A 26,512-nucleotide genomic window follows, 5' to 3' on the forward strand; every position below is an offset into this window, starting at 1 on the left:
ATTAATTACGGAAACCGAAGCTTATTTTTTGCACGAATCGGCGCGATCGACGCGATATTTTACCACCGAACTGGAAGCCGTGCCAAATTCCACCGCGTTCGTTTCTTTAAAATCTTGTCGAGTTTCTTTGTGGGAAAAGCGGTGGAAAAACCTGCTCGGAAACCGTCGAAGCGACGTTCGACCGTTCAACTTTTAATAACTCGCCGGTCACGGAACGCTTCCGACGGCGCATGTTTTATCGAACGACAAAGTTTCTTGCCGCAGTTAATTATTCTATTAGGAAGTTTCGCGAACGGGTTCTCGATCGAGCCAACTTTATTTTCGCCGGGCGAGTAGAAGCATGCAAGAGACGAGGGGAAGAGAGGAGAGAAAAGAACGAAGGGTACCGCGACGGAGAGATTTATAACGCGTCTTGAACTCTGGCCAATTAAAAATTTTTCCACTTTATATCCACGTTTCGCCAACTTTTACGACGCCCGCATTATAATTAGTCATCGTCGGCTCGCGCGAAACTCGATACTCGGAAAATTCGACGAGTTTCGTTCGATCGCAACAAATTGCAGTCGTCGACCATCGCGCGGTTATCGGATCCGACTTTCTTTAGACAGGTTTCTATTCTATTCCATAAAGGTTGGCGCGTCGACGTTGAAATCGACCGAAAAAGAAATTCGACCGATCGAGTTTATCGTCTCTATCGTCTGTCGTCTATCGTCGGATGAAAACGCGTCTTTTCTTCTCGTAATTTACACGTTTTAATTCTCCGTGGAATTACGCGTCGTTCCGTTCGCTCGTATTCCGGTAAACCGATCGGATCCACGGATCGAAAATATTCGATTCGTTTCGACCGATTCTTTCGAAGGTCGTTTCGTTCGAAAAGCTGTCGCTACGATTGCCGCGGCGAGCGTACGATAAATAATATAACATTAGGATCCAACGAACGATCCTCTAGAATCGAGGAGAACTTGAATATTTGCCGCCGAAAACGATTGAAAATTTGCAAGTTTTCACGGTCGAGTATTCTTGAAACGTCGTATCGTAATTCGGCGCGGCTATCGGCGCGAACCTGTGCGGACGACGCTGAAACGATAGGTTCGAAAGTGCCGCGGGTCTAGTTTCGAGAAGCTAATTCTATCGGGTGCCACTCGACGCGATTCGATCGAACGCGCCTCGCCTCGCCGCGATCATTTCCACGCTGGGGCTGATTCGGCGAGAGGAGTCGACGAAGACGAACGCGGCATCGGATCGCGACTTACGTTCGGTAGAAACAGATATTTCGATCGCGAGAAGCGTTCGTGCCCGAAAAGCATCGATCCGATCGCGCGATACGATACAGAACGTATCGTCCGATTCGCGTACGGCCGAGCGAGTTTTCGAATCCGAAAATCTTTTGCTTCGGCTCGCGTTACGAATCGAGTCGAAGATCCGGCACGAATTTCCTTTTCCGCCGGTATACTCGCGCGTTCTTTGGCGTTTTCCTCTTTCAGAGGTACAACGGATACTTTTGGAACGCGCTGGTCCGATCGCTGCTATCGAAGTTGATTCTTCGACGCGGATCGCCCAGAGTGGGCCGGTTGGATCGCTTTTGCCGCGGTACATTTTATCGCGGTACATATTTCCGAATACGTATTATGCATCGTGGTACACAGCAGTGCCTCGCAGCGACCGTGGCGCATTCTCCGGAGAGGGCTCGCAAAGCGCATTACCGTGCAATACGGTCTAGAGTCTACGTATACGTATGCCTATACGTGTGTACATACACGTATGTACGTATACGTGATTCCACGGTTCCACGGTCCGCACCGAATCTCGTCGACCGTGTCCATCGAAATTCACGCTTCGAGCGCAAACGCTTCGTAGAAACCTCCGACGATCCTGTAAAAGAAAAATAAAAGCTCTCGCGAGACGGTGGTGGTGCGCGTGGCGCGCAACGAGAAAAGTTCTACCGGACGTAATTATCGCCGAGTTCGAGCACTCGCGCGCGGAGTCGGAGAGGCGAGTTTGTCCAACGCGCGCGCCCTGTTGCTACGCTGTATTTTATAGTCGCGTCAACGACGCGAGTCTCCTAACCGATACGACGTCGAGTACAAAGAGACGCGGAAAAGAGAAGCGAGAAAGAGAAGCGATCTCGAAAAATCTTTGAAAGCACCAGGGAGATACGCTTTTTAAGGAAGGAAAACCGCATTCCGCGCAAAGTTGCGAGTTTATCCGAGCCGCGCCGGAAGCGCCCGGCTGTTTCGCGCTAAAATGGCTAAAACGGCTAAAACGGCTGTACGCGCGTAGAATACCGCCGCGCGTAGCTCGGCAAACGAGTTTACGCGAACCTTGTAGCCCGCCGCTGATCGCTCATTATTCGTCTAAATCGCATTCGACGCCGCGTCCCGTCCCACCCGTTCGATCGTTGTATCCGCGTCCGCGTCCACGCATCGAACATAGAAACAAATGCTCTCGCAATATCCGGTCCGGTCTGCTACCGCAAAGTCCAAATCGTTCGAACAATTTATTCGCATTTCGTAGACAACTGGGACAACAACGTTTCTCGCGTATCGACACTCTTTCCGAAACGTCAACGAGTAATATTAAACGTGCCGTTGCTCGCGTTCGTATTCGACGACGACGTTTAAACGCGTACCCGTACCTAGTCAGTCGTCGATCGTCGACTAATCGTTTTTTTCATTTTCGTCTTCGTTTTCATTTTCATTTCGTAATTAATTCGTCCGATCGAACGGCTCGCGTCGTCGGCCCGTTCGATCTCCCGTGGGTCGCGAACCATCGAATCGAGTTACGCGGTTATTGCCAACGATCGCGAGACCGAACCGAGTCGAACTACGAAAACTATTGTATTTAGGGAAATTCGACGCGCGCGGTTTCAAAGATCTTCTCACGGATCTCTCAGGGATCTCGCAGAGTCGATTCGACGGAATATCCCGTTTCCTCGATATTTCCCGATACACGCGTTCCGCACCGTTCCCCGCCGGAGGAATACGTACCATCGTCGCGGAAACACGAGACCTTTGCGATTCGTGAAAAGTATTGGCACGGATTCGATCGCGCTACCTACGTATCTATCCATGGTACGTGGTACGCGACGCGACGAGAATCTACGCGCATATTCTATCGTACGATATATTCTATGCACCGGTCGACGGTTCGACGCTTTCAAATTGTTACAAGTTTAATTATATTTTGCAGCGAAGTTTAAAGCTATACCACAAATTGTTAAAAGAGTTCTAGAACTTCCGAACGCGAGTTATCGACTACGGAAAAAACGAGCGAACATTCGTAATATCTATCGTAATATCGATCGTTTCGAGTTCGTCAACGATAAGACGGTCGAGTATAGACGAGGGAGAAATTTCTATTCGCCGAAGAAAATTTGTCTTTTGCAGAAATATCCGCGATTCGGCGATACATTTTTCAAATTTTCTTTTTCCAAGTGCCGCGCGCGACCGCGGATCGTGCTCCCGGTATTATTTACGATCTCTCGGGACACTTGCGCGAGTAGAGCGTCGTAGCACGCGACGCGGTTCGTTACGGGCACACGCGCCTGCTTATGTTCATCGCCCTCTTTACGAGCCCACCGTAGCGATACAACCCATTAACTCGGACGCGGACGTCCCTCGTACATGGGCATCGTTCGACGGTTACGCGCCTCCTACGAACGTCGAAACCGAATATGTAGGTCGTCTACTCGCTGCTCCACGCGTATATTCGTAGCGCTTTCCTTCTCTTCGAAACATATATGTAGCCGTAATCGTTCGTAGATTTCTTCCGCGAACGAGTGTCGCACGGTTGCCGGTTGCCTTCGATATTCGGTCTTCGAACGGTTCGATGCACGCTCCCGCCCCGTTTAGGCTGTACCGCTCGTTATCGACTACTCTCCGACTGTCGATCGTTGGAGCGATCACGGAGATACGTATCTTTCGCGTTCAACGATGTCCACGGACGAGGTTCGTAGCGTCGCACCTGTTGGCAACAGCTTGTTTTTATAGGACATCGAAAATCGATGGTCCGACGTTGCTCCGCTTTCGGTTAATTTACGGCAGGCTCTCGCGTAGACTCGAGTCTCGAGAGTCCGAAGATACGTGTGCGGTAGTTGCCGCGAACGCGAACGGGCAAAGTCCGGACGCGATAACCGGCACCTCGACCTCGAACGCGCTCGATTTAGACTCGGACACGCCGAAAACTATCCGAAAAATAGTTCCGACGCGGCGTCTGGCCATGGTCGGCGGTCACGGGCTTGGAAAGGCGGAGAGGCGCCTTCTCGCGATAGGGCCCCGTTCCGTTGGACCGCTCGACGCGCCTCGGTTTCTGGTCCAAAACCGTCGACGATAGCGTTACCTTTACCGATTCTATCCGGTGAAAATTTCCGACGCGCGACATCGTCGGTCGATACGCAGGGCGACCCAAAGGTTTCTCGAAATCGGGAAACGAGGGGTTCCCTGGGTCGTACGAGTTATCGACGAAAAACACCGACCAACGACGAGAGACGAAGAAACGAAAGTCCAGCGTTTTCGAGTTGGCAAAACGAAGCGGACAAATATCGTCCGGTGTACGTAGAAAACTCGACGAAATAAACAAGATTCCCCAGGGGTGGGAATTTTGCTTGCCTCTGTTCTCTTCGTTCCTAGCAATATACGTACGTATGTACACCGCGTTATTTCGCATACTTTTCGAAACGTGAAACGCGAGAAGCGAGAAGCGAGAAGCGAGAAGCGAAAATTGAAAAGTCAAAGGTCGAAAGTGAAAAAAGTCGATACATTTTCTTCGCTGTTCCGTGCGATCTCCGGAGTCTAAGAACAAAGCGTTGCGCTAAATTTCATAGAGAAATTGTAAAACGAGAGACTCCGACGATTCGACTCGATCGAGCGTACGGCTACGTTACGCGATCGACGCGATACATGCGAGTCGAGTCGAATCCGACCGACCGCGACGAAGGGTGAAATGCCGTGAAATTTTCATTTCGCTTCGACGCGGCCGATGCAACGCGAATTTTGAACCTGAATTAATTTAATTCGAATACACGTTCCACGCGTATTTCTTAGAATCGAACGAAGCGCGCTGTTTCGGCCGATTTAGTCGAATATACGGCAACGTTTCGCGCTATTCGTCGAGATCCGCGTCCCATTGTAAAACCAAAACGAAGCGGAGCGATCGCGGTGTATCGGAATCGTAAAACGAATACCACGGTCGTTTGCCCCAGTCGTTGCAACGACCATCGAACAAACGTTGTTTCCATGGAAGAAATATTCGATCGCCGCCGAGCGACAAATAAGAAATTTTGAAACGCCGCGCCATCCCTGTGTCGCCCTATTGGCAAACGACCGACTCGTACTCGTCCGTGTTATCGTTGTTCGATTACCGATCGTTGCGAGCAAACTGCGTTCGGGGCGAGACGCGGCTGCGCCGCACAATTTTTCACCGTCCAAATATTTTGTTCCCTTCGCATCGCGGAGTTTGTCGGTCGAAGAAAGGCGCGCGAGTGGGAGTGGGAGTGGCGATAGGAATGGCAGTACGGGTAAGAGTGGAAGTGGGAATAAAAGTGGGAGTAGGAGTGGATGCGGGAGTGGAAGTAAAAGTCGAAGTGGGAGCGAAAGTAGGAGTAGGAATGGGAATGGGAACGCGAATGCGAATGGGAGCGAGAGTGGAAGCGGTGGTGGAAGCGGAAATAGAAGTGGAAACGGTAGATACTCCAAGATCGTTGACAAACTCGTGCACTTTCGAGTCGAGCAGGACGGTTCGAAGTACGACAATTTTAACACGTTGAGCGCCACGCGTTTTTCTAAAGCAATCCCGTTCAGGCCACGCGCGCCGCTTTTACGCGCTGGTATTGTAAGGCCGGTGTTTCCGATCGCAATAAAAGATAGTTTACGTTTGTATCGTGATACCTATAGGTATTGGTTCAACACGTTACGCGCCAAGTCTGTTTTGTTTTCTTTACCGTTTGGCCCGCTCAGATAAGATTTCTTTGAAAAAAAATTAACATTATCGAATTTCGGAAACAATTAGCAGTCCATCTTACAAGTTGTGACAAAGAAAACATTCCACCGAGCAGAATTGCAAGAAGATCTAGAAAAAAACACAAACTCGAAAGAAAATCGGGAAAAGTCTCTGAAGTTCGAAAGTACTGTAAATTGTGTTATGACAAAAATGTAAGAAAAGATGGTAGAGTGATGGCAAGGAGAAAGACCAAGCGTGTTGTAACATTTTGTAATACTTGTAAAGAAAAACCATTTTTATGTTTGCCATGTTACAATGAATCCCATTAATCCTGAAATGATACCAAATTAAGTAAATTTTAAATATAATTTCTGTAATTCCGTAAAATAGTGTAAAATTTTAGAGTTCTCATGTTACACGCTGTCAGCCATCGATGGTTGACGCGGCCTGAACGGAAAGTCCAGTGTCAGCCACCGATGGCTGACGCGGCCTGAACGGAAAGTCCAGTGTCAGCCACCGATGGCTGACGTGGCGCTCAACGTGTTAAGTTACCAACGACGCGCGTTATCGCACGTTTTCAGCGATTCTCTCGCGCTTTGAAAATCCAAACGAATTTCTTCTTATTCGACCGTAATCGACCAAGTTTGAGCGAAAATTGCGCGAAAATTGCGCGAAAATTGCGCGAAAACCGACCAATTACCGAGAAACGAACAGCGAGAAGAATGTTCGGACGGGCGCGACGCGCGACGTCGAACGCGGCAAAGATGCTCACCCCGGTGTAGACCGCACACGCGAAACTGCCCCTCCTGACGGATCGCCAACAGCAACAGGACTGCATGATCGCCATGCTTCGGGCGCGCGGTCGATCGCGCGTTACAAACTGGAAACTAGAAAGTGGAAACACGGGCTCGACGAAAGAGAGAGAGAGAAAGAGAGAGAGAGAGAGAGAGAGAGAGAGAGAGAGAGAAACGACCGAATTTCGAAACACCGAAACTAAACGAACGGCACTGTACTACGGTATAGCCCGCGGGTCGTCGCGAGGATACATGGCGCATTCGTGTCGCACCACCGACGGTGTCACCGCGTCGAAAACATGATCGATTGGCCGGCGATAGGAAACAGGAAATTGAAAATTTAAACCGGAAGATGGGAGACGGGAAGCGGAACGCCGGATACACGCGTAGCAAGACATAGGAAGCAGCACGCGCGGTCGTCCGGTGCCCGGTGCACGGTGCTCGATGCCCGGTGCCCGGTGCCCGGTGCGCGGTGCCCGGTGCCGACTGGTGTGCCGACCGGTGCCGACTGGTCGGCCTTTGCGCCGTTCGCCGCGCGAAAACCGAAAGCACGGCTCGCGCGTGCGCGCTCGATACCCGCGTTCGATTCGCGAACCCCGAACGGGGCAACCTTACCGTTCGCGGACAAAGCATCGCGCCCCGAATCGAGAATAAAACGAACCGCGACCCCCGGTGCCCTTTGCTTTCGCCGCGGTGGAAACAACGGCGGATCGTGCGCGCTTCCTTCGTTCTCGATTCGGGACCGTTGCGTTTATTTCGTTTTATTCTCGCGTTCGTACGTTCTCGTTCTCGCTTCGACGAATACGAAAGATGGAAATTGTTTCGTTCGACCGGACCGAACGGAAACCGAACCGAAATTATCGCGGAGAAAAGGAAGACCCGAAGAAACAACGTTCTCGAAATCGTCCGAAACTTTCAACGTTTCCGACATCGTCGAAAGTGTCTGTACCGCGACGAGGACTCTTCCAGACAGAGAAAACCGTTCGCCGGAGGTGTAACGGCCAGGTGGAATCGCGTTACCATTTTCCAACGACGACGGATCGAACGAGGAGAATTCTAATTATCGGGCAAAACGACATTTCCCGACGTACGAGCAGCCCCGATTCCAGTATTTCCAATCTCCCGTTAGGCTTTTTCGCGGAGGATCACGCGTGGCTTGTATCGGGCGACGTCGGCGCGCGTCGTCGCGTCGTCTCGAAGGGTGGATCGCGCGCGTCTGGCAAACGGGACAACGTTAACCGCGGAATACGCGCGTGGGAGTCCATCGGACGTTGATGGAAAAACTTGGCCCCGGAGACGCGGATTTCATTAGCATCCCGAGTCCCGAGTCCCGAGTCCCGAATCCCGAGCGAGTCTCGACAGCGACGCGCGAATGCGCGGACGCGCCCGACCCGGCCTGCTTTATCGTTCGTCGGTGCTGGCTCCTCGGGGATCGATAAAAACACGAGCTCCGAATTGCTTCGCGAAGAAACGTTCTCTCGGACTTTAAACAAAAATGCCGAGTCGTTCGAGGAATACGCGCTTACAATTCCAACGACCATCCAGGCACGTGTACGCGCGTACGCGTATCCGTCGAAACGTACCGCGAGGCCGGCGACTTTGTATTTTTTTCGAATCTGTCCAGCGAACGTTCGTCGGTCGCGTCAAAAATCAACGAGATCGAATCCTCGAATACTCGAGTCTCTCGAGCTTTTCGAACCTCCTATCCATGCGCGTACATACCTCTTAATCCGTTTGCATCGGGGCCGAACGTATCCGCTCGTTTCTGGCCATTCGAATGGAAACGAATACGTCCGCGGTCAGCGACGCGCGACGTCCAAACGCGTCGTACAAAACAATTAACCGTCCCTCTTGACCCGGAAACCGAAACTCTTTCCTATCGAAGCTCGAGAGAACGAGGATTCGCGTCTACCGAGATCCAGAGTATTTAGAGTATTATAGCTGTTTTCCTTTCTCGCTGCACGGGCACGAGGATGCGCTGTAAATTGCGGCGACGCGACGAGCGACGCGACGAGCGACGCGAGACGCGCGACGGTCGGACGCGGACGGTTCAAAGACAACAGCAAAGAGAAACGAGAGGAAACGACGCGACGCATCGGTTCGAAGACTGCTGGCTTCTTTGCTCGACGGTCCGACGAATCGTCGGCGATTCGTAGGCCGACTGGAAAAATTGGCAGAGATACAACACTCGGTCTTTGTTTCGCGCGTTACATCGAGGCGAAGTTATCGGACTTTTCGCGGCTTGAGAAATGCTCGAAAAGTTCCAAAATGGCGAGCTCGGCGGATCGTCGAGTCGTCGGACGGACGATGAAGGCTACGAAGAGATTATTATTAGTCCGCGCCGCGAGCCACGCCCTCGTCTTCTCTAGAACTTTTTAATCGTTCTTCCTTTCCATTAGCCGCTTCGCGTTCCGGTAAAACGGGGAGGAACGGCAAGCTTCTCCTTTGAAAATCATCGTTCTATGCGCGGCAATTCGCGAGAACTTTCGAGAACGCGCTTTCGTTTAATTTTACGGATTTCGATTGGAACGCGCTCGACGGCGCGGTTTCGAGACGACGTTCGCTTCGAGTCGAGGTTCGCGTCGCGAATAACGATAATAGTAATAATAATAGCAACAACGATGGTAACGATAATAATAATAATACTAATAACAACAACAATAATAGTAATAATAATAATAATAATAATAATAATAATAAGCCAGCTTAAGAAGGATGGATGATAAAACGGACGACCCTGTAAATTCGTCGAGCCGGAAAGCTCGTTCGATCGCCTCGAAGAAGACGTCTTTCTTCGATCGAATTTTCGCCGAATCGCGCACCGATTTCTCCTCGAAAGCTTCATCGATACGGACGACCCCGGAAAATCAATACCTCCGTCGGACTTTAGGACCGCGTTCCCGGCGTCGCACACGGGCGTGCCGGGAGTGTCAGGCGTGGCAGGTGCCTTCGCGGTTTCGCAATTTCACGATTTCGCTTCGCGTCGCGTCCTCGGTAATCGGGCATCGATTGCCGTTCGCGGGAAGCAAAATCGAACTCGCGGAAATCGCGATAAATTCGATCGAAACGTCGAATCCTGAGAATTCGCTTCGCGCAAAGATCCCGAAGCCGTTCTCGTCCTTGCAACACGAAACGACCGCGCGTCGATGGAATCGAAATATCGGTTGGCTCGAAACGATACCTGCTACGATAGCGCTTTTCGTATCATTTCGTTGCGTACGAAAAATAAATACGAAACTTTATACGTTCGCCGCTTTATACCCGACTCGCTCTCGACGAGAGAACAAATTCGGGAGAACGTTTTCGATTCGACTCCGCGCGACCGGTCGAAAGCGACGCGCGTTCGAATGTTTTTAAAAGCGTGACAAAGAGGTCGAACATCCTGTAGTTTCGCGTTTACGTCGATCGGTTCTTCGCTCGCGAAAACAGAGTCGCGCGCCTATTATACGCCGTAAAGCTTGCCACGTCGCGCATAGACCTTCGAATCGCCGCGCGATCGGTGGGTCGGCACCGTCGACAGCGATCGGAGGGCAGATTTTACTCGTTCGTGGCAAACGCGACGCGATGGAAACTTGGATGAAAATACCTTCGCGTCGGCCATTTTCTTCGGGAAGCGGTATCCCGCTTATCCTCTCGAATCCGGGCTGGACAAACTTCCGAGGCTGTGTCGCAGTCGCTTGTGTTCGCCGCGCAGCTCCATCGTCTTTCGTCGATGCTCCTCGATCGGCGAGCCGACCCGATGCAAAAAGCGTTCCGTTCCGTTCCGTTTCGTTTTGGCGCGATCATAGGGGACGATTCGAGGGACGGGAGGACCGGACTCTCGCTTCCCGTCGGATTCGTTTTACGTTCCCACTCGTAAATCGATCCCGTACGATTCGTAGAGATTATTCTATCGCCGCGTTTTGGTACGTTGGACGGATCGACCAACCGATCGACCAACCCGCGTTTTTCATTTTCCGCGGTTCCATATGGACAGAGTTGTTCGAATTTGAACTGGGCGCAAAGAACGTATCCTCGATAAAGTGGGTCTTTATTTTTACATACGTGCGTGTACACCATAGCGAAGTGATTACGAAGGAATCGACGAATTCGTAGAAGCGTAACAAACCACTGCCGCAAATGTCAGGTCGAAGAACGCCTTCTTCGTGTCCACCGAATTTTGAGCCAACCAATTTCTCGATAAAACGTTGGGCTACTCCGAAATCCGAAACTCCTTGTCGTAAAACACCTAGATACGATACGAAAACCACTGGCGTAGTTCGTCGGCGGCTCCGGTATTTCCCGAGCCACGAGCCGTCGCTCGTTGGAATCGTCGTAGCCTTTGATCGCTCGGACCCGAAAATGTCGCGACCGGTCTCTTTTAAACGACTCGATCGGACCTGAAAGAAAGATCGGATCGGAAAGCGCTCTCATCGCGCGGCCTCGATCGACGATGGGACTAGATCGTGTAAATTGCGGCTCCCTGGTACGGCTCCACTGGAAAGACCAGGTCGTCGAGGTCGAATCCATCTTTGATCCCGACTCCGGCGAGTCGCTTCTTCAGGGCGTACACGAATCGCGAAACCTCGTCTTTGCTCGTGACGGCCACTATGCACCCGCCCCACCTGCATCAAACGAAATCCCTCAGGTGCGTCGCGAACGCGCAAACTATGCATAGTTACGCGCATACTTATGCGTAAATATGCAAATATCCAAATATGCAAATACGCGAACACGTCTGTATCCATTCGCGCCATCGCTCGCGATTGATTTCCCATGCGACGCGCGTTCGCGATTCTGAAAAATGTAAAGCTCTAAAAGTCGAAAATTTGAAAGCATTTGGACATTTGTGGGAACGCGGTTCGAGTACTTTCTCGACGATAAAATGATGGCAGTTGGCAGTGGGAGGCAATGAACCGGTCCGATCGGTGCTTCGCAATCTTCTCTCGAGCCAACTCAAACTCGTCGAGTCGATTTTCCCCATGACGGCGATCGCCAAAGAAAGAGAGAAAGAGGGAAAGAGAGGAGAGAGAGAGAGAGAGAGAGAGAGAGAGAGAGAGAGAGAGAGAGTGAAAGTGAGAGGGGGAGAGAGATCCGTGAACCGTACGATCGCAACAACTAAAGATCGTGCCACGAACGAATAACGCTCGTCGAGCATGCTCGGTAAGCTAGGAAGAATTTCTAAATTCTAGATACGAAAAAAAGATGCGACTCGATTTCTCGAACTTACCCGGCACCTGTCAGTCTAGCACCGAGCGCGCCACAGCTCGTCGCATCCTCGACGAGCGCGTCGACGCTGGGATGACTGCACTCGTACAATTTCTGCAGACTGACGTGACTTTCGGACATCAGAACACCCAGCTGTGCCAGCTTCTCTTTTTCCATGGTCGCGTTGTCCTCGCACACGCGCCGGAACGCTGCCACTCGACTCGCCTCTGAAAAAAGCAATCGCCGGAACATGCCGTCGAAGCATCCATCGTTCAACCTTTCTTTTATCTTTATCTCGAAGATAAAAGTGATATTTCGAACGGGTACATATGTATCCGAATCGCAGCCGACTCGACCAAACTTTTTTTAAAGTTTACTTAAATCCCCAAAGCGTGTTGGTATACGGTATACGGTATACGATCTACGGTGTACAGCGTACAGTATAATGGTATAGGGTACGGAATGCTCGATCTTGAACCGGTAAATTGAGAATCAAGAGGAAACAGACTTACGCGTTACAGTTATCGACCGGCTCGTCGACAATTTCGTGTCGCGCGTCGATCGTTGCAGAGAATCATCAGCCTGCAACTGTTCAAAATGGGATCACGATCGTCGTCACGATTCTACAAAGCTGTAAAACGAGAGCGATAATTCCATTATCGCCCCATCGATAACGAAACGATCGTAAGGCGCGATCGATGCGTTCGATGCGATCGTTACGAGTGCCAGGATCGTGTTCCGAGCAAACCGGCAGCGTGGTACGCGGAGAGTAGGGCTGGGAGAAAAACGTAGGGACTGCCTCGTCGCTCGCGCGCACCGCGACAAAAAGATAGCATTCTTTCGAACATAACGCGATTTTTATTCGTTTAAACGTTACGATCGAAAAGATGCTTTGGAAAGATCGCCGAATCAAAAAAAAAGAAAAATCCAAAAGACCGTCGAAACCTTTGCGTAAATCTTTGCCAAAGAGTACGCGTCGAGGTCGACGGGGAGCCAGAAAATATCGAGCAACGAGCGTCGTTCGTCGATTCGTTGCGGTCTATAATTTCTAGTCGAACCCGTTGAAATTCTTTCTTTCTTCGTATCGTCGTCGGTCAACGTTTACCGAATACGCGCGTACATTCTATTACCTTGAAACACGTGCAGAGCCCGTTGTTTCAGCTTGAACGGCTGCGACTCGTCGAACGATCCTAGACGCGAGATTTCCTTCATCTTCGGGATCGTTGTGCCCAGCTCTTCGCAGATCTAAACAAACAACCGAGCACCTCTTATCCGATCGATGACGGTTCAACGAGTCGATCTTTTATCGAGGATAATACGATTATTTTTGTTCGTTCCAAACGCATTTTTTCCTAGACTCTCTATCGTTTCTTCCAGACTTCGCAATTTTGTCCCGAGCTTCGTCAAAAATAACGTTCGCGTTGAACCTCCGATCGCGAAGGTCGAATCGTTTTTATCGCATTCTCGAAAAATTATGAAAGAAAATGTCGTTCCAGAAACTCGTTCGGATTTTCGATAGAAGCGTATCGCGTATCCACGAATAACAACTCGTATCGTAGTTTCGGGTAATTCCCGACGAGCAACGACAGAGAGTTCTTTTCTTCGCTACGATGACGCGAGACCGAGGAAAGAGTACGCGTCCCGATACCAACGTTTCCGTTATTATCATTATTAATAATTGTTGTTGTTGTTGTTGTTGTTGTTACGGTTATCGTTATTATCGATGACGAGCGCCAAGCGCGTACCTCGTTAAGAGTGTACGGTTCCTCGCGGAGGTTCGCGGTTACCACAGCCACCATTTCGTCGACGCTGATACCGAGGGCCTCTTGGACATCGATCAATTTTTGCACCTGCTCCCAGTTCTTCCTTCTTTTCTTCGCTATCATCTAGGAACGAAAGAAACGCGTTTGGTGGAGCCTGTCGTTATCGATAATATTATAATCGACTTTTAGCTACCATCTTTATACTACTATCTATCTATCGATAGAATTTTCTCTGAAAAACGATCCTAATGGAATATATATACATATATATACGATGCGTATAAACACCATTGGAAACGGATCGAATCGGATCGAAACGGAAACATCGGAATAATAAATTCCTTCGATTATGAATTGTTAACGACGAATCTTTTCGCGAGACCAAACTTCCTCGCCAAAGTTTTGCTGCCATTACTTTCAATTACGTTCGAGCGCAGTCGTTCCTCCTCCAGTTAGCTAAAAACTTTCGAGAGTTCGAATCGACCGAATGACCGAGCCCCATTCCATCGAAAACGGTGAAGCAAATTCTCCAAAATTTTCCTTCGGAAAAGGACAATATGGGAAGAGAAGATACGATCGTTCGAGCCTCGCGGTTCATTTTTATACTCGCCGATCGTCAACGGCTACTATAAAAAAAACGAACCGCGGGACTCGAACAATAAAATATCCGCTCTTCCGAAATTGTTCATTTTCGAGATTCTTATCGATCTTTCCGATTTTTCCAATTTTTTCCAATTTTTCCAACTTTTCAAATTTTTCCGATTCTTCCGATTCGATTCGATCGTTGTAAAATGGAGCGTGGATTACCTGGGCGGCGAGCCTGCACTCCGCAACCCTTAAATTGTAATCCGTGGTGGCAGCCTTGTTGTGACAAGCCTGACTGTGCGCTATCACGAACACCGCGGTTTCGGGTAGAGCGACGTTCGTTGCACGCAGCGGGTGGAATTCGATCAGCATCGCCGAACCTACCGGCATACGAGAGACGCGAGCGTTTCAATTTCAACGATCTCGACTCGAACGAACCCCGTGTACTCGTAGCAGCCGAACTCGTTCGATCGATCACATTTTCCCGAGCGATTTCATCGTTCGAGACGAATCGCGCAACGTTACGGAAGAATTTTCGAAAACCATCGATTTACCAGCTTTGCCGAGAAACGCGATCGCCTGATCCATTCCACCGCCCTGAGTGCCTATGTGCCTCTCGGCCCTGGCACCGATGTCGGCCAGATCGCGCTTCGACGGTCGCTTTCCATGCTGCAACAAAAATTCACGTTTCTTTCGATCGTTTAGCCAACATTCGAAGAACCGTTCGAAAATGTCGTTTCTTTCGATTTTTAGGTGCCGCGGAGACGCGCAGGATGGAATCGCTGCGGACCCGGTCCGATCGCGGAGAAACGCTTTCCTAGGTTCTAGGCATCGCGACGCGTCCTCGTCTTCGCAGGCCCCACAATTTTTCCTGTTACGTTCTACACTCTGATCTTCTCGTAACAATTCTTTGCAAAGATCGGTTCGCAAAGCCGGTCAATTATTCCGCAGCCTCCGGAATCGTCTCGCAAATGCTACAACAACTTTTCCAAAGGCCGTAAACAGCATGCCCAAGGTAGCTATCGTCGAGTCCACCCTGCGAAGGTATTAAAAAACTTTTTAACCGGCTCGATAGGGCCGTTTACGCAAACTACATCGAAACTCGAACTATGTATCTACGATGCGTTCTCTCTCTCTCTCTCTCTCTCTCTCTCTCTTCTCCCCCGTCCTCCGTTTCGTCTAATTCGTAATAAAATTTGTTACCAAACCGCACGTATTGGAATTCACCACGCTCGATGAAAAACAAGATCCAAGAGATTAGAAACAATTACATAATTATTCATCGTGCCGACAACGAAACCGGCGAGATTTCGGTCGCGACGCGTAGGAATAATCTTTCGCACGATTTCCACAAGCTATAATGGTCGCGAGTGTTTGTCGTCGTTGCGTACGCTGTGTACGCTGCAGACGATGCCCCGCAAAAACAATCGATCAGCTTCCGGAGCTAATGGCTCTCGGAACTTTTCGAGCGACCGCCGTGGAAATAGGTTCTCGGCGACGCTAGAAATCCCAGCAGGGGCTTGCGAGCGAAAGTCTTCTCGAAGATGGTTTTACCGGTAAAACCGATAAACGATATTCTTTCCATTGGAAACATGTGCGCGCGCGCGCGCGGGATCGCTTCTCGGTGTTCGTAGACTCTAAACAATTTCCTATTTCTATTTCATTCGACTCGACTCGGTTCCTCGCGAGGTTGCGTACACGTGTATGTATATGTAGCGCGGAGATCGGTACCATGGGCAGTTCCATCCGGTGGGAAAGGAAAAGGCCCGGGTTCGTCGAGGACGACGAACATCGACGAGCCGAGAGAGACGCGACTCCCCCTTCGCGAGAACGTTGGTCCACGGATTAACCTGTCGTCTACCTCGTCTCATCGCGCAACGATTACGCGATAACGCGATAAGCTCCTGTTGCGCAACTACGTCAAAGATAACGAAGCTCTCTTCTTGCCGAACGAAATCCTAGCGAATATGCGCCGGTTTCGTATTAAAATAATATTCTATGCGCGATAACGAGGCAATTTTTGATACTTTTGCAGCATCTTCGCGCGCAATGTAAGAATCGTAATAGTTGCGATTCGGGGATGCGACGGACCATTTTTCTCACCCTCCTCGATCGATGTTTCGCCTGTTTCGGTGTAATTCTTCTCGAGGCAAAGTTAAACGGATCTTTTATCGCCGGCGAACTTTTGGTAAAGCCCGATAAACGTGGAAAACATGTTTCTCTTCGGGGGCCGATAAACCGCGCGTCGATGACGGCCCAAAACCTTCCGAAATTTTTTAGCAAATGGGAGAATGGGAGACGATCGCGATCGATTTATTGGCTGCAGGCTGTAAGCCGATCAACGGTTATCGTACGATACAGTTTTCTCTTCCGGGCCCGTAAATCGTGTAACTATTTTAGCACAGGCATCGCGCGCGGCTCGATTGCCATTTCACGCTGGAACGATCGCGTTTCGAAGCTTTTTCGTTTCGCTTTTTCTCGCTGCCGGAACGTTTTCCGTTCACGGTTCACACCGACCGAAACGGCGGTGTTCCGTTAACCCGTTTTATCGTTGCACGCTGATCGCGCTTTTATCGCGCATCACGCGCGACGCTTCGTCGTCGCGAGAGAAACACGCGCGCGCGCGCGCCGGTACTACGGTGCGCAGTTTTCTGTCTACGATGCTACGCGAGATCGAATTGGTTTCGATCGTTTTCTTTTTAATTCGTACTTCGCATCGGGTCGGTCGGATTCTATTTCGACTCGTTGGCTAGTTGCAATTTCGATCCATGACCGCAATGGGCCTACGTACTATTTTTAAAAACAACGGGTATCGTGCAAAGCGAGTACATACGTTTGCTAAGTATACATAGATCGAGGAACGGATCGCTAAAAATCAGGAGACAACGATACGCGTAATATAGAAATACGGACAATCTACGCGCTAGTCTAGACGAAGCGATTTCCAGTTAAACGAGAATTTCCGACAGCTTGGAAACACTTCCGTAGCGAGTGGCGAGTGGCCGGTCAAGTACACCACCACGAGGTTATTCGAGTCTCGTCGCGCTCGTACTCAACTTCGCGTTAAAGAGTCTCGAGAATCGTTGCGAGTCGTTGGTAAATCTGTTCACATTTCGCATCTACCGCCGCTTCAAATAATTCGGCACAGATTCGATTTGAAATTCGATGCTCTTTCCGAGATTGATCGAAGCATTTTTCACGCGAAACGATAAATAGTTGAAACGACGAGTACATAAACGTTTAGTCGACCGAATACTTCTCATCTTCTCACCGAACTAGACGAACGTTTCTCTAACGCCGAAATGATAAATCTAGGTGGCTGGAATCCTTTCGTAATCAATGATAATGGTCGAGGTCGACGTTGCACCGAGGTCGAGGCGCGCAAAAAAGACGGCGATTACGATCGCGATCGCGGATGCTCACCTGATTGGCGTGCACGGTCAGAAGAACAGCGGCGGAGACGAGTGCGCTCGAGCTCGAGAGCCCCGAATTAGGAGGAACGTTTCCCCAAACTGCAGCCAACATTCCCGAAGGAACGACCTCCTCCGGCATCACCTCGAGGGCACCCTTCACACCGCAGAGGAAATATTTGTACCAGTCCGGGCCACCGCCGGCATCCTCGATGCAGGCGCTGTAAAAAATTATGAATTTCGGTCACCTCCGGTCGCTTCCGCTCTCGCTTCGCTATTTTACAGGTCCGGATTTCCGCTCGATCGATCGCCGATCGCTGGTCTACGATCAGTCTACCCGTCGAACATCGGAACGACGCGTCCACGTCTTTCCGCGTATTTCTCGAATTTTCCTTCAACGCGCACCCGCGGCATCGTTCGATTTTGCAATTTTTAACGAAGCATCTTTACGAGGGAAATCGTTGTAACTTGAAAAATCTGACAAATCCGACAAATCCGACAAATCCGAAGAAATCCGATACGAAATCCTTCGTTTTGGTAGAACAGTGCTCCGGAATAGCGCCAATATCGAGGTAACGTACATTTCTTCGAAATCGAAATAGTAAGATTAAACAATTTTCTCTCGATTATATCGAATTATTTGCAATTATTTCGAATTCTCGCGATCTCGACTACTCGCGATCGCTGTGTAATTCATTGTAAAAAGCAGTCGTTGAGGTAAATCGATTTAAAAAAGCAGAACGACTCTCGGTGGCAAAACATTTTTTACAATTTTATGGAGATGCGGTGGCAATCGAGAATTATTAACCGTACAACGAAGTCGTGAATACGGCCGATCACCGGTTTGTAACGGTACCACGTTCGATCGAAGATCGAGCAATGCAAAACGAACGGTCTCGTTCGTATCCGAGTGTACCCGACCGCGCGACCCGACCGTGTTCGAGCGCGCGCGGCAGAACGAAAAGCCAGAGCCTGCGTTTTAGCGTCGTTCGTTACAGACGAGGTAAACGTTTTAAACATACTCGAGGAACGTTCTTCGGAGAATGCCCTTTACGACGCGACATTTCCGAGCACCATAGTCGCGTGTATACCTCGCAGCGTAAAACCAGAGCTAACTCGTAAAAATCGATGGAACGTATACATGTATATCTACCCTTTGCATTCCCGTTTCTACCAACAACAGTTTTCATCCACGTCTACGCTATACAAATCGTTCCGCGTCAAAATCATCGAGAGTCCAAATAAAACTCGATTTCGAATAGTTCACACGCTTACAGAACGTTGTTGTCGATGTTCTCTCTCTCTCTCTCTCTCTCTCTCTCTCTCTCTCTCTCTCTCTCTCTCTCTCTCTCTCATAGGAAAATAAATATTTAAATCGATTCTACATCGCTCGCTGTCGGTGTACCCTTTTCAACGTTCTCGGAAAAACTAATTCGTTCTCGTTACAAGGGCGAAGGGCGAACGGTTTGCCCAAGATTCGACTACAAAAAGAGTCCCGTGGAAAATTCGCGAGCTCGTTGCGGATCATGCGTCGCGCGTCGTGCGTCATGCGTCGCGAGTCGTGCGTCATCGCGTTTCTCGTCGCTTGAAAAATCTGATCTCTCGCCCACGTTACATCGCGAATCGCGATCAACGAACAAGGATTAATTTAAGAGGCTGCTTCAACCGCGACGACCATCTCGGACATTTCTCGCCGACGCCTACCCCGATGCAGACGGAAATTGCATTCCGATGTTCCGGCCGGGAATTGTGAATTAACTTCGAGGCTCGTTTCGTCCGGCCGTTCGCGGTCGAACACCGAGAACGAAAATGCGCGATCAGGATTCCCATACTACCCGATTATCGACGGTAATACGTCTTCGACCGGGATCGAAGGTAAATGATACAACGACGAAAGCGAAGACGATTAAGACGACGAGACTGTGCAGAGATCGTTCGGTTTCGCGATACTTGCCTCACGTCTTTCATGTTGCACTGAAAATCCTTGTACTTCGATTCCATATTGGTTAGTCGGATTCGATCGTCTCGCGAGACAGCAACGGCAACGAGGATGTCTTGTTCAATGGCCATGGGACAAACAGCGTAACCGCAATAATCGATGTGCTCGCCGATTAAATTCACTCTACGAACAGACGAGCAAAATAAATTCGATTGCTCCCTTGGAAGAGGGAGCGGGGTGAGAGATCGATGCGGTCGATACCGGGGCAAACGATAGCGAAATATGTATTGGCAAAATATTTGAATATCGTTCGCATTCTACGTACACGTTCTTAGCTGAAATGTTTACCCGAGAAAGATCTTGCCGGTAGTTTTGTCCGTTTAGTTTCGACACTATATACGATACGACGCATTTTACAAAAGAATATCGTGTACAAATGGACGGAACATCGACTGCTAAAAGGAAGAAAGAGAACCGGACGCGTTAAGCGAATTTTATACTTCTTCTTTTCGCCGATACCTTCCAGGAACTCTGACGAAGAACGAAGGCGAAACGTCGTACTTCTTCGAGAAACGAGCAGCCAAGGTGCTCATTCTATCCTCCAACTTCCCATTGGGTTGTAAAACGGGAACCGTTTCTTCCGATTCCGCATCCGCATCGCCCTTTTTCATAGCGGAGTCCGTTGCCCCTGCGAAGCAAATTGTACCGACTTGAAAACCAACGCCGGACTTCGACGATACTCGAATATCACGATTTTCAATTTATTCGATACCGTATCGAAGAATCTTGTATTCTCCGTAGTCTCCCTTATCATCGACTTGTCGGAACGAGCCGTGATTTACAAACGGATGCACGATCGATCTTACGGTTTCGCTTTCGTAGTCTTTAACAAGATGTTCCGTTTCGGCTACAAAATGGCCAACAACGCGACGTTTCGATTTTCCGACAAAGTCGTGATTCGACGCGCAATTTCTTTTCAGCGATAATACCTTCGAACGAAAGTCGCGAACGACGTTAACGCCCCGTGAAACAGCGAGCACCCGCAGCTTTCGTATCGTTTCAAGCGTAAGAGAAGATTTTCCAGCTTTTATTTTAAGACGATCCGAAACAAATATCTAGAATACTTCGAGCGAAACGATCGTTCGTCGTCGAACGTTGCTTCCTCGAACTTCGAGACGTACACGTACACGCATGCATGCGTCGTACGTCGCGCGTACACATCCAAGCACCTGTTCGCGCGTGCACAATGCACAAACGCGTGCACAACCGAGGGAAACGATAACGTTGCGCCACGATAACGACCGAGTCGGTGAATCGTGTTCAACTCGAGATGATGTCGTGGTTAAATATTTTCATCGGTGCAATAAGCCGCGGTATCGGCCTGCTCGAACGTAAAGCTACGATGAAAACGGTCTCTCAACGGTGCACGCTTCGTTCTCAACGAGACTTCTCGAATGTAAACGACCGCGCGCGCGCGCGCGTCTTTTCGCTTCTATTTCCGTTTCCGTTTCAGTTTCTGTTCCTCGCACGCGACGAATATCGAATTGCAGATCGCAGACGCAACTGGCACAGCTGTTGCGCACTAAATGCGATTCGATGCTCCGCGAGTTCGCGGTCGAACGACAATCGGTTTACGCGTTCTACCAGGCTTTGTCGAGACTCTGTTCGTTCTCTCGTTTAAAAAATTACTTTACGTTACGCGATCCAATGGAATCGAATCCTCCGAGATCCATACTTAAAAGAAAGTCGTCGAGCTCCCGATGGGCATCGCACAGTTGCCGACAAGATTGTTGGCGACCTTCCAGTTGTACCCACTCGCGATCCAACTACTAAACGATCAACGACGAATACGAATTCTGCGAAAATCGGTTAACAACGAGATACACTCCGGGATATTCCGACAGACGATGAATCGACGCCGCAGCGACGTTGCTCGGGCACCGATACGCGTTTCATCGATAAGAAGGATCGTCGTAAATGCTTGTTACGCGTACGAGCAGTGTACACGCATACGTACATATACATAACGATGATAACAAACTCTGCCTTATTCTACGTACAATACCCCCGTCTTCTTTGTTATCCGTGATCAAGGTTATTTCTTCCGTTCCGACGAGCAAGCAATTTTCAAAATACATACATACGTGTACATACCTACGGGCTACAAGGGGAATAGAAACGTTTGTAAAAATATTCTCGCGATACGAATAAACTGTTGAATACGACTCTGGATTACATATGTACTTGCGTATGTACAATGCAAACGCATACGTACAGATGTATTACGCATAATGCGACAAACGAAAGACAAACGGGGCGCCCATTCCTCCGACCGGGCAAAAATATATACAGGGTTATACGAGAATATACAAAAGTCACTCGCGATCGAGAAACAAAGGATTCCTGGGGTCGTTTCAAGTAATTTTATCCTCGGCGCAAATGCAATCCGCTGCTTTGTTTACGAATCATTAACGAATCGTTAACGAAAAACAGCGACCAATCAGAGACGAGATCGGCTGACGCGAGACGGCCGAGCCCCGATAAGCGGAACTGGACTTTGTTCGCGCTCGCCTCTTTTCGAGAAAAAACGAAACTCCGTTTTATGTTCGCACAGCGCCGATCTAGGTAGCGGCAAAACGTTCAAACTTTAGCCAAAATCGACTGTTGCAAAATCGATTTGGCTACATAGTAGTTCGAGCGTTCTGCCGGTACACCGATTGCCGCTATGCGGACATCGGACGATGCTCCGGTTATTCCCTACGAGAGGCGCCACAGTCGCCGGCATCTGCCCAGTGCGGTGCAAAATGCAGCATCGCCTACAAATTTTTATTTTGGCAAAAACATTGATTAGGGCATAAAAAAAAAACTAATCTAAACTAAACCTGTAGAGTGCACAGTGCACCAGCTATTTTGCCTATCGATACGACCGACGACGATCCATGTCCCCTTCCGTCGTTTGCCTCGACCCACTGCAACTAGGCTTCATCCTTTAGATCTATGGTTTGCCTGGGTTTACCGTGTGGCTCACCGTATTATCTGATATCATCGTATGACATACAACCGCGCGCGTGAGTAAACGAACATGTATAATGTCGGCGGTCGCCGTACGACTTGAGGCTTAATGCACAAAGATGCCGAAGAAATATCCTCGCGATTCTTCTGGAAAAAAAGAAATCGGGTGAATTTAAACGATAAGAATCGGCGTACCTGTCCTTAACCGCGACCGCACTCTGTTTTCTTTCACTGCACACTGCGTGCTAATCACAGACTTCTATATGTATACCAAAGGGCTTGTATGTACATATTGTACATTATACACCTATGCAACTTGTGAATTATGTATACTGTATACACACAAATGTAAATAATGTAGAAACAGTAGCAGCGGTGTGTTGCCGGTTGTTGTTGGTTACGTTGTTGTTGTTGTTGTTGTTGTTGCTATTGGTGCCGGTGCCGGTGCTGGTCGGTGGTGGTTCGCTGGTTGATACATTGGTGACACTGCTGGTGCTGCTTGCTGGCCATTGGCCATTGCTGACTTGCTGGTGCAGTTGGGACTTGGGACCAGTTGGATGCAGTTCGAGGGAGTGATGATTCTTGATTCTACCACAGATATCGTTGCGAGAATAGCTTTTGTAGATTTTTAGTCCTATCTACGTATCTACATATATATGTACAAACACATCAACATAGTACATACATACATACAATTTCAGTCGTTATACATATATGGTTGTACGATTGTTGCAGAGAAGCGAACAACCATGTAATCTTTGTACATGATTTTTCTGTCGATGTTGATCATCGATCATCGATATCGATATCGATATCGATCGATCGATCGATCGCGTCGCTGCGTCCACGTTCGCTACGCCTCTACGTCGCCACCAGTCGCTACGTGTCGGCGTCAACCACGCTGTTGGCTGTCGTTGCCAATCGTTCCTACGTCACTGTGACCACTGTCACTGTCTCGTACATAGGTTATGTATATTTTCGAATAAATTTGACAGAAAAAAATCCGACTACTTAAAATGAATGAAAAAAATACTAATACTGCTTTGGTTCGACGAGTAAATAAATTACTCGAATCCAGGGTCGAACACGACAAGGTATTTCCGCAGTTTTTCCAATTTATTAATGGTTATTTAATAAACGAGATCGATCAAATCATTATCATCTTCGCTTTAAATATTAATCGATTCTTAGGATACGCTCGAAGCTTTAAAAGAATTGTCCACGTTCTTCACGGAGAATACGTTGAATGCACGCCGAAATTTACGAAGCAAGATAGAAAGACGAAGCTTGGCTATAAACGAAGAATTTCTGTCTGCCTTTAGAGAAGTCAAATCTTCCTTGGATGACGTCTATCGAGACGTTCTAGCCATGAACACGGCTGTACAGTGTATGACAAACCGTTTACAAAGCACTAAAACCCAAACATCGCAACTCATCGATCAAACAACCAAACTGCAAAGTAAAAGGTAGATTCTATTCGTAGATAAAATCATCTTTACAACACGAATCTTTACGTGTAGCATCCTGAATTATTATAATAACGTTTTCAGCCAAACTTTGTCCATGCAACACCAAGTTGCTACCGCGTTTGCTAAAAATTTTCAATTAATTCAATCCGAATTAGGTATGCTACACGGATCCGGTAGAGACTCTCCTATAACCGAAGAATTTTTCTCCGTGGTCGATCGTGTTCAGGTATACTTCTACGAATTAATACGTCCGCAGATATCGTAAGAACTTACGAATACATTGTTACGATTACAGGAGATTCATAGCAACTGTAGGATATTAATGCAGTCGGGATATCAAACGTTAGGTTTAGACATTATGCAAAGAATGACACTATTGCAAGAGTCGGCCCTCGAAAGATTATACAGATGGACGCAGAATCAATGCAAAAATATTGAAAACGAACGTCTGGCACCGCTATTAATTAAAGCAATGAATAAACTCCAAGACAGACCAGTTTTGTTTAAGTATGTGCGCTTGGCTTTAGCGATATGTATATATATATATATATATATATATAGGCTGTAATACGTATTCTATATCGTATATCGGATATTACATATTCCATGTTGTATATCGATGAATCGTCCAATATTTGTGCTTTTAGATATATCTTAGACGAATATTGTTCGACCAGAAGAACTGCATTGGTAGGATCTTTCATAGATGCGTTGACATTGGGGGAGGGATACGGTGGAACACCTAATCCCATTGAAATGCATGCAAACGATCCAAAGAGATATGTCGGTGACATGCTTGCTTGGTTACATCAGGTTATACCAGTTGAAAGAGAGAACATTTTAACTCTGATGAAGGGATGCGATAAAACTGGTAAAAGTTTTAAACGATTCTTTTCTGCCTTCCGTTTCGAGTTTCTTATCTAAGGCTTTTTTCCAGACATATCCGATCAAGTTAAACAATGTTTGAGTAATATTACGGAGGGTATTTGCCATCCGTTCAAGTCAAGAATAGAACATGTTGTTTCCGTGGACGCGCCAGCCACGGTGTTATATTCGGTGACAACGCTTCTCAGATTTTACCGTGACATAATTCAGCAAGCGATTCCCGATAGCACCCTGAACTTCACGTTATCAGATCTATTGGTACTCAGCGAAAAGAGCTTTCTTAGTAGATTGCAAAAGGAGACGCGAATCGCACTTGGCGAACGTGCAGAGCCTCCTGGAACCGATCTAGTACCAGCTCCATCCGTTTCGCGATTGTTAGCACTTCTAAATGAAATTTTATCTGTGGCGAGCATCGCAGAAGATAGAGAGAAGGATATGCTACAAGTTTGTAACGCATTCGATACTCTATTCGTCTCGCTAATGATATTTATCTCTGATCCTTAACTAATATGTTCTCTACATTGCAGATTGTATCGTGTATCATTGATCCACTTCTCCAAGAAGTGAATGAAACTGCATCAAGATTACCCACGGTGGACATGGCTGTATATCTATTAAATTGCATGCATCAAATACAGTCTACCTTAGCATTGTACGAATACATGGATCAAAGATTGGAAAGATTACAGGTCATTTTCCCACGTTCACTTTCAAACGAAATTCTCAACAGAAATTTTACGTTAAATCTGATGTGTTCAAATTACATTTGCTTTAGGCCCAATCTGATGCGCAAATCGATACTCTTACATCGGAACAGGCGAGCTCTTTGGTAGCTCATTTAAATCTTGGATCCATCTATACAATTTTGCAAGGGCACGAGCAAGGCCCGCTGTCGTCTATTCTCGGCATGGATTCTCTGAGCGTAAAAGAATTTACGGTACGTTTACTACCTTCGCAATGAAAAGTGGAAAGTAGAAAATGGTAAACAATACTATCAATCTCTGATATTTTTTAGAACAAACTCGAAGCTTTCTTAGTGATGCCGGACGTATTGTTACTGCCTCAAATAAGTTTACTACAAAGCAACAATCATCGTGTGATTACACAGAAACGATCCTTCGAAGTGATCGGCGCCATATACAAGCAACTATACGAGGCCTGCCATGATCCCAAAAATTTATATCAAAATGCGAACGGACTCTTTGCGAGGAGCCCGGAAGATCTTTTAAGGATCTTGATTGCCGAGTAATTAGCCACGAAACACATGTACATACATAACTGTAACATAATTTTTAATAAATTTTTAAGCTTGGTCTCTCCGTAGCCTCTGATGATCTCACAACAAAAACATAACCGAATCGCGACGATATTACCTAAAAGCCTAAAGGATTAAGGGCTAGATTTTTTTAAAAACCTATTCAAAGTATTTACATATATATTCAAAATTCGAATGTCTACTCTCGCTTCATGTGCAGAGAGGATGCGCGCTAGTATGAGCATAGAGTAGGGCTCGGAATTAACTGCACAGGAC

At 48.2% G+C, this 26,512-nt stretch overlaps 3 protein-coding genes across 17 annotated transcripts in view; 1 reads left to right on the plus strand and 2 right to left on the minus strand.

Moving 5' to 3' along the window:
* The window catches only part of LOC117221446 (uncharacterized), a 25,697-nt gene extending 15,101 nt beyond the window's left edge, over window positions 1–10,596 (minus strand). For 2 of the 6 annotated variants that reach the window (XM_076523626.1, XM_033472440.2), the window contains exon 1: window positions 6,710–7,263. In XM_076523626.1, the coding sequence (XP_076379741.1) occupies window positions 6,710–6,784 (75 nt within the window). In that variant the 5' untranslated portion in view covers window positions 6,785–7,263. Of the gene's footprint in view, window positions 1–1,757; window positions 1,873–5,359; window positions 5,751–6,709; window positions 7,349–10,317 lie in introns of those variants that run through there. The other 4 variants (XM_076523619.1, XM_076523636.1, XM_033472445.2 and 1 more) reach the window with 4 other exon arrangements.
* A 148-nt stretch (window positions 10,597–10,744) lies between these two features.
* Window positions 10,745–22,965, minus strand: Galk (N-acetylgalactosamine kinase). 8 transcript variants are annotated; one of them, XM_033472429.2, is made up of 10 exons: window positions 22,823–22,965; window positions 20,135–20,303; window positions 19,631–19,798; window positions 17,690–17,897; window positions 14,821–14,935; window positions 14,489–14,646; window positions 13,664–13,804; window positions 13,049–13,163; window positions 11,941–12,145; window positions 10,745–11,335 (listed from the first exon to the last, which is right to left on the minus strand). In XM_033472429.2, exons 2-10 carry the CDS (start codon window positions 20,284–20,286, stop codon window positions 11,170–11,172), a joined length of 1,428 nt encoding a protein of 475 aa, XP_033328320.2. In that variant the 5' UTR covers window positions 20,287–20,303; window positions 22,823–22,965; the 3' UTR covers window positions 10,745–11,169. The 8 variants fall into 8 exon arrangements, with proteins under 8 accessions (XP_033328320.2, XP_033328316.2, XP_033328319.2 ...); XM_033472425.2 differs by lacking the exon at window positions 22,823–22,965 and adding an exon at window positions 21,351–21,604; XM_033472428.2 differs by lacking the exon at window positions 22,823–22,965 and adding an exon at window positions 21,310–21,604.
* Window positions 22,480–26,304, plus strand: Cog6 (conserved oligomeric Golgi complex subunit 6). 3 transcript variants are annotated; one of them, XM_076523496.1, is made up of 10 exons: window positions 22,480–22,793; window positions 23,363–23,721; window positions 23,819–24,093; window positions 24,178–24,322; window positions 24,392–24,603; window positions 24,744–24,967; window positions 25,034–25,425; window positions 25,509–25,670; window positions 25,757–25,918; window positions 25,997–26,304. In XM_076523496.1, the coding sequence occupies exons 2-10, from the start codon at window positions 23,644–23,646 to the stop codon at window positions 26,228–26,230; spliced, it is 1,884 nt and encodes a 627-aa protein (XP_076379611.1). In that variant the 5' UTR covers window positions 22,480–22,793; window positions 23,363–23,643; the 3' UTR covers window positions 26,231–26,304. The 3 variants fall into 3 exon arrangements, with proteins under 3 accessions (XP_076379611.1, XP_076379620.1, XP_076379613.1); XM_076523505.1 differs by having other exon boundaries at window positions 22,480–22,683; XM_076523498.1 differs by lacking the exon at window positions 22,480–22,793 and adding an exon at window positions 22,988–23,285.
* The last annotated feature ends 208 nt before the right edge of the window (window positions 26,305–26,512 follow it).

The sequence above is a fragment of the Megalopta genalis genome, chromosome 1 (assembly GCF_051020955.1).
Source record: "Megalopta genalis isolate 19385.01 chromosome 1, iyMegGena1_principal, whole genome shotgun sequence".
Classification (NCBI taxonomy): domain Eukaryota; kingdom Metazoa; phylum Arthropoda; class Insecta; order Hymenoptera; family Halictidae; genus Megalopta; species Megalopta genalis.

Excerpts from the sequence above, each read along its gene's own strand:
- Galk (XM_033472429.2), bottom strand. The coding sequence starts at position 20,286 with ATGAAAAAGGGCGATGCGGATGCGGAATCGGAAGAAACGGTTCCCGTT. Across the intron at positions 17,898-19,630 it reads TGCAACATGAAAGACGTGAG|CGCCTGCATCGAGGATGCCG; the intron begins GCAAGTATCGCG and ends AATTTTTTACAG. Across the intron at positions 14,936-17,689 it reads TGACCGTGCACGCCAATCAG|CATGGAAAGCGACCGTCGAA; the intron begins GTGAGCATCCGC and ends TTTTTGTTGCAG.
- Cog6 (XM_076523496.1), top strand. The coding sequence starts at position 23,644 with ATGAATGAAAAAAATACTAATACTGCTTTGGTTCGACGAGTAAATAAA. Across the intron at positions 25,426-25,508 it reads GAGAGAAGGATATGCTACAA|ATTGTATCGTGTATCATTGA; the intron begins GTTTGTAACGCA and ends TCTACATTGCAG. Across the intron at positions 25,671-25,756 it reads AAAGATTGGAAAGATTACAG|GCCCAATCTGATGCGCAAAT; the intron begins GTCATTTTCCCA and ends CATTTGCTTTAG.